The sequence below is a fragment of the Anarrhichthys ocellatus genome, unplaced genomic scaffold, assembly GCF_004355925.1.
Source record: "Anarrhichthys ocellatus isolate YVR2014 unplaced genomic scaffold, GSC_Weel_1.0 scaffold3634, whole genome shotgun sequence".
NCBI classification, from domain to species: Eukaryota; Metazoa; Chordata; class Actinopteri; order Perciformes; family Anarhichadidae; genus Anarrhichthys; species Anarrhichthys ocellatus.
In genome coordinates this window covers 97-5,665 of record NW_022283608.1, presented here as the reverse complement: position 1 = coordinate 5,665, position 5,569 = coordinate 97, and the positions used below count along the sequence as shown (strand labels likewise).

Below are 5,569 nucleotides of genomic sequence, written 5' to 3'. Positions count from 1 at the left end.
AATAAAATAAAGCAGTGAGGACACACGGAGACATCTCTGGTTATATATAAAGCAGTGATATATAGAGATGTCCATGACTCTGACTGTGCTTTGTTTCCAGCTGAAAGCTCTCTGGGTTCGTCCGGTCTGGGTGGAGGAGGTGGTGGTGGGGGACAGATCTCCTCCTCTTCATCATCAGCCTCCACCTCTTCTTCCTCAGCGATGGGCTCCGTCTCCAAGAAGGCAAAGAAGGAACTTCCTGCTGATTCAGGCTGTGGCAGCCCGGAGCCGGAGAGCGAGCTGCCCTCGGAGGACGACAGCATCTACCCTGAAGACCTGGAGGACAAGATGAAAGGTAAGGAGATTCCTTAGATAAATAAATATATTGATTAGGGGACCGTCTGTAGACCTGCTGTCCTGTCCTCCCCTGCAGTGTTCAACAACCCTCGGGTCCAGGGTAAGAAGACAGTGCTGGAGAAGCTGGGGGAGGTGGTGGACGTCCTGAAGAAGGGGGGGTCGGGCTCAGACCAGGTCCAGCAGCTGGCCGCTGTCCTCTTCGTCACCAGGCTGCTGGGGGAGAAGGGGGTCCAGGAGAAGAACTCCATGAGGAGCGACTCCGCCCAGACCATACGGTGAGAATCCATTACAGAGACGGGGCTCATCGGTAAAACACTCCAGGAAATACACAGAGCCGGAGGGTAATAGACAGTATCTCTGGGTACCAAAGTCCCGACTGATGCTCAGTGTTGGTGTTTGTCCGTCCCCCCTCAGGGACAAGGTGCTGAAGCTGCTGGTGGAGCTGCTGGGCTCGTCCTCCAAAGACCTGGTGGTCAGCACGCTAAGACTCACCCACCTCCTCATGCTGAAGTACGAGTGGAGGGTCTCCTTTGCCACCGAGGGCGGAGTCAAAGCCGTCCTGTCCTGCATGCAGGAGTTCTCCACCGTCACTCACGTCCAGCAGCTGGCGCTCGCGGTGAGACCTCCTTCCTCATATCTACTCAAGTCTAAGTGGAGAGAAACGTGTGTTAAATGTTTGATGTTGTTGTTGTTGTCAGACTCTGAAGGTAATCTCTGGAGCCAGTAAACACGACCTGCACAGCGTCGGCAGCAGCAGCCTCCCGCTCTCCGAGTCCGGCACTCAGATGATGTTGGAGATCTTCGCCAGCATCGGCTCGGCCACGCCCGAAGGCTCCAAGGGCCTGCTGGGAGCCGTCCCTGCCGCCATCGACCTCATGCTGCAGACTAAAGGGTAAGTTACCTCCATCGACCTCATGCTGCAGACTAAAGGGTAAGTTACCTCCATCGACCTCATGCTGCAGACTAAAGGGTAAGTTACCTCCATCGGCCTCATGCTGCAGACTAAAAGGTAAGTTACCTCCATCGGCCTCATGCTGCAGACTAAAGGGTAAGTTACCTCCATCGGCCTCATGCTGCAGACTAAAGGGTAAGTTACCTCCATCGGCCTCATGCTGCAGACTAAAGGGTAAGTTACCTCCATCGACCTCATGCTGCAGACTAAAGGGTAAGTTACCTCCATCGGCCTCATGCTGCAGACTAAAGGGTAAGTTGCCGCCTTCGGCTCCCTTTCGATGAATCCCCCCTTTTTTTTACTGATTCTCGGTCCTCCTCTGATCTCCAGCTGCTTGCTGTCGGTGCGTAGCGGCCTGCTGGTGGTCATCATGCTTATCTCCAACCACAAGAGTCTGGCGGAGCAGCTGGTGTCCGCCGGCGTTGCCTCCGTCCTGAAGAAGTGTCTCACTCTGTCCAGTGCAGAGACCATGCTGGCCATCATCGCCCTCAACCACATCTCCATGGTGCACAAGCTGGAGAGCAAAGGTCAGTCACATGACCTCACAGTCACATGACCACACAGTCAACTGTATCTTTATCTGAACCAGTCTCGGTGTAGTCCTGATCCTCTATATCAGGGGTCTTCAATGTTTTTCAGGCCAAGGACCCCCAAACTGATAGAGAGATTGAGCAGGACCCCCGACTATATATATATTGTATTAAGTTGTGTTTTATATTAAACTGGGCCTAGTGCCATGTATAAACATACCTCTTTATTGTGCATTCAATACTAAGCTATTCAAATAACACACAGGTCCATATATTCATGTTGTTATTTTAAACATGTGCAAGGTACAGTGAGTAGGGGGCTGTGCCACTGCCATTTATAAACATAACTTGTCAGCTGATACCAATGCCAACATCAACATTGTCTGTTAATTGCATGATAATCATCATGCAAGCTATTCAAATGGATGTTTTCATTTTAAACATAAATGTGGAAACGATAAATGAGTGATGGCCTATTAGTGCCACTGCCATGCATAAACATACCTGTTATCTTGCATACAAAACTGAACTATTACAATAATGGACACATTCATGTTTTGGGGGGAAAAAAAAATTTGTTTAATCATCCAAACATTCCGCGGACCCCCTGCAGTACCTCCGCGGACCCCCTAGGGGTCGCGGACCCCCTGTTGAAGACCTCTGCTCTATATGAACAAGCATCAGCGAGAAGATGGTCTATTTCTATATAGTTAAACTCCTTCAGCTCAGATTCCAGCGGGGCCTCCAGCAGAGACCGGTCCACCGTGGACAGACCCAGATCCAGGAGCTCCGGAGGGAGGAGGAGAGCTCACCTCCCGGCAGCAGCAGCATCTCCTCCTCCTCTTCCTCCAGGAGCAGAGCTTCTCCTGTCTGCTGGAGACCCAGGACGTATTGCTGGACCCGCTGGAGGGAAGGAAGTCACAGAAGAACCTGAACCAGGACTGAGAGGGTCAGACTGTCAGACCCTGCTGCAGTAGAATGAGAGGTTTTCTAAAGAGACTCTGGTGCTCAGAGACACGACCACTTTAGTCCGCAGGGGGCAACAGAACCAACACTATATCATGTGTTGATTTAATAATCCCAATCATTTCCACGTCCGTCATATTGACACCAGGTATTTAATTGTATACTGTAGCGTGAGCGGCTCCTGCCCCGTTTCAAGGCGGGGAAGTAGTTCGCACCTAACACAGTGGTTACTCCGTCGGCTGTCCCACCTGCGAGGATATACGTTCCTCCTGGAGGTCTCGGAACAATACCTTCGGCCTTTTATCTCACCCTGTAGCTAAATAGTTAGGATTTCGGAATTAATTGTCTTCTTGAAAGTCTTTTAGGGCTAATGCCCTCGGCGCTCTCAATGGGATGTAACCCTAACACCCTGTATGTAATAGTTATGTACATCGTCTATACTTTACTATTGCCTATTGTGAACATTCTCACCATTTATGACTAACACTGCCAAGTCTTCACCCAGAGAACTCACCTTCAGCTCCTCTGCATGTTTCAGTCGTCACATCTTATCGCACCGTTAATGGACAGGGGGAGAGGGTTAAACTGTTCTAAAGGACCAGAACACTGTTTTGGTTTCAGTCACTTACTAAATGTAAGGCTGTGTTTTTATTTCTGGTTTTCACACAAGATTCACATACAACAATTTCAATTCAATGAAACGGTTACAGTGGCTACAAGAACTAATTCTAGCATTCCTCTTTGTCAGCCTTCACTGATTTTGTACTGAGGTATTCTCCAGTCAGCTCTCTGACATTCCTACTTTTATGGGGGGGTCTATCTTTCCTTTTGATGCTATCCTCTGATAGCAAAAGCGTCTTCTGTCCTCTAAGTGGGTAAGACAGAAAAGGGGTCTTATTTTCTCACTGTTTTCTGCTGCTTTTTATGCTGCTCTAAGGCTGGCACCTCCTTCATTTCATGTGTCACACACACATGAGTCCTCCTCTCTCTAGAGCTGACACAGAATGTAACTGGTGGTAACTGGTTTGATCCTGCTAGAACCAGAAGCACTGTAAGGCTCAAGTGACTATTTTAAACAAAGTGTCTAACTCTAAACAGTTTATATGTTAAATCACAGCTATCATAAAATAAAACAATTCACATTATGATGGTTATAAAAAGTGTAAACATGCTAGATGTTGTGCTGGTTATACTTTGAAATCAAAAGGGTTACAGGTTATAATGGCTATGCTTTCATACTTTTCTACGATCTTTCTACAATCTGATCTATAATCCACTCTTCTTCTTCTGTGGTGCTCAGAGAGTCATGAGCAGCTGGACTTTAAGGATACGGAGCTGCAGATGGTGGTGGTGAGTCTGAAGGAGCTGACGGCCACTAAGGAGGTGATCCAGACTCTGGAGCAGCTGCTGTGTGACGACACCTCTCAGCTGGAGGAGCGCAGCCAGGTACTGGTCCACTTATTGATCCATTCATGTTCAGAGGTATTGATCCGATCGGCGATGTTGATTTTATCGCCTCATATTGATGATGTCGTCATCTCAGGTGACTCACAACCGGGACACTTATCAGGATCTGGTCCGTCTGATGGAGCAGCACCGAGCCGACCGGGCAGTCCAGCTGTCCATCCTCAGGTACCTGTGACCTCCGACCCGACGACGGTGATGATGATGATGCGGAGCTCGTCTGATTGGCTGTTTTTGTCTCCTACAGGATCCTGAACAAGTTCCTAGACAACTACCAGGAGGACATGCTGCCGTGGCACGAGAGCATCGAGCCCTGCCTGTCCTCCATGACGGCCTTCATCAGCGACAGAGAGGTGGGTTCAGACCAGGAGGAGGAGGTGGGGGGGGGCACGCTGAGACCGCCTCTGGGTTCTACGCTAACCCCCCCTTGTGCTTGGTTGTTTCTAGGTGGTCCAGCTGTTCATCCGGTTCCTGTACCGGCTGGCGTCCCTGAACAAGGACTACACGGTGGTGATGTGTCGCCTGGGGACCAAAGAGGCTCTGGTTAAAGTTCTGGACAAACACAGCACCAACCTGCTGCAGGTCACCGAGCTCAGAGACCTCATCGCCGACTGTGAGAAGTACGCCAGCCTCTACAAGAAGATGACCACCAGCGTGCTGGCCGGATGCATCCAGGTACGCAGAATACAATCTGACCTGGAAGGAACCACTATTCATCATCACCCACAGAGAGCCTCTAAGGTTGATCAATACTTCTGTTTCCTGTCAGCTGGTCTTGGGTCAGATCGAGGAGCATCGCCGCAGCCATCAGCCGATCAACATCCCGTTCTTCGACGTGTTCCTCAGGAACCTCTGCCAAGGTCGGTTCACAGTCAACCATCCATCTTTTTTTCTCACTCAACATCCGATAAAGTCGTAAATGCTGTAATTTAAAATGAAGATAACGTGCTGTGTTCAGGCTCCAGCGTGGAACTCAAGGAGGACAAGTGCTGGGAGAAGGTGGAGGTTTCATCCAATCACCATCGAGCTAACAAACTGACCGACAAGAACCCCAAAACCTACTGGGAGTCCAACGGCTGCACCGGCTCACACTTCATCAACATCTACATGCACAAAGGAGTCGTCATCAGGTACAAGAGGCTGAGATCTGAACTCATGTTCTCCATCTGCTCAGAAAACAACGGGATATCTGCAGTTTAAACATGGAGAATATTTAAATTAATCTGGAGTTTAAACATGAAGAATATTTAAGTTAATCTGCAGTTTAAACATGAAGAATATTTAAATTAATCTGGAGTTTAAACATGGAGAATATTTAAAT

General features: G+C 49.1%; 1 protein-coding gene across 1 annotated transcript; it reads left to right on the top strand.

The window, feature by feature from the left end:
• The first annotated feature begins 71 nt into the window (after positions 1 to 71).
• On the top strand, positions 72 to 5,563 carry LOC116379057 (cullin-9-like). Its single transcript, XM_031840972.1, has 11 exons — positions 72 to 334; positions 413 to 611; positions 751 to 952; positions 1,035 to 1,228; positions 1,619 to 1,815; positions 4,085 to 4,230; positions 4,328 to 4,416; positions 4,496 to 4,601; positions 4,696 to 4,923; positions 5,018 to 5,108; positions 5,207 to 5,563. The coding sequence occupies exons 1-11, from the start codon at positions 202 to 204 to the stop codon at positions 5,446 to 5,448; spliced, it is 1,827 nt and encodes a 608-aa protein (XP_031696832.1). The 5' UTR covers positions 72 to 201; the 3' UTR covers positions 5,449 to 5,563.
• The last annotated feature ends 6 nt before the right edge of the window (positions 5,564 to 5,569 follow it).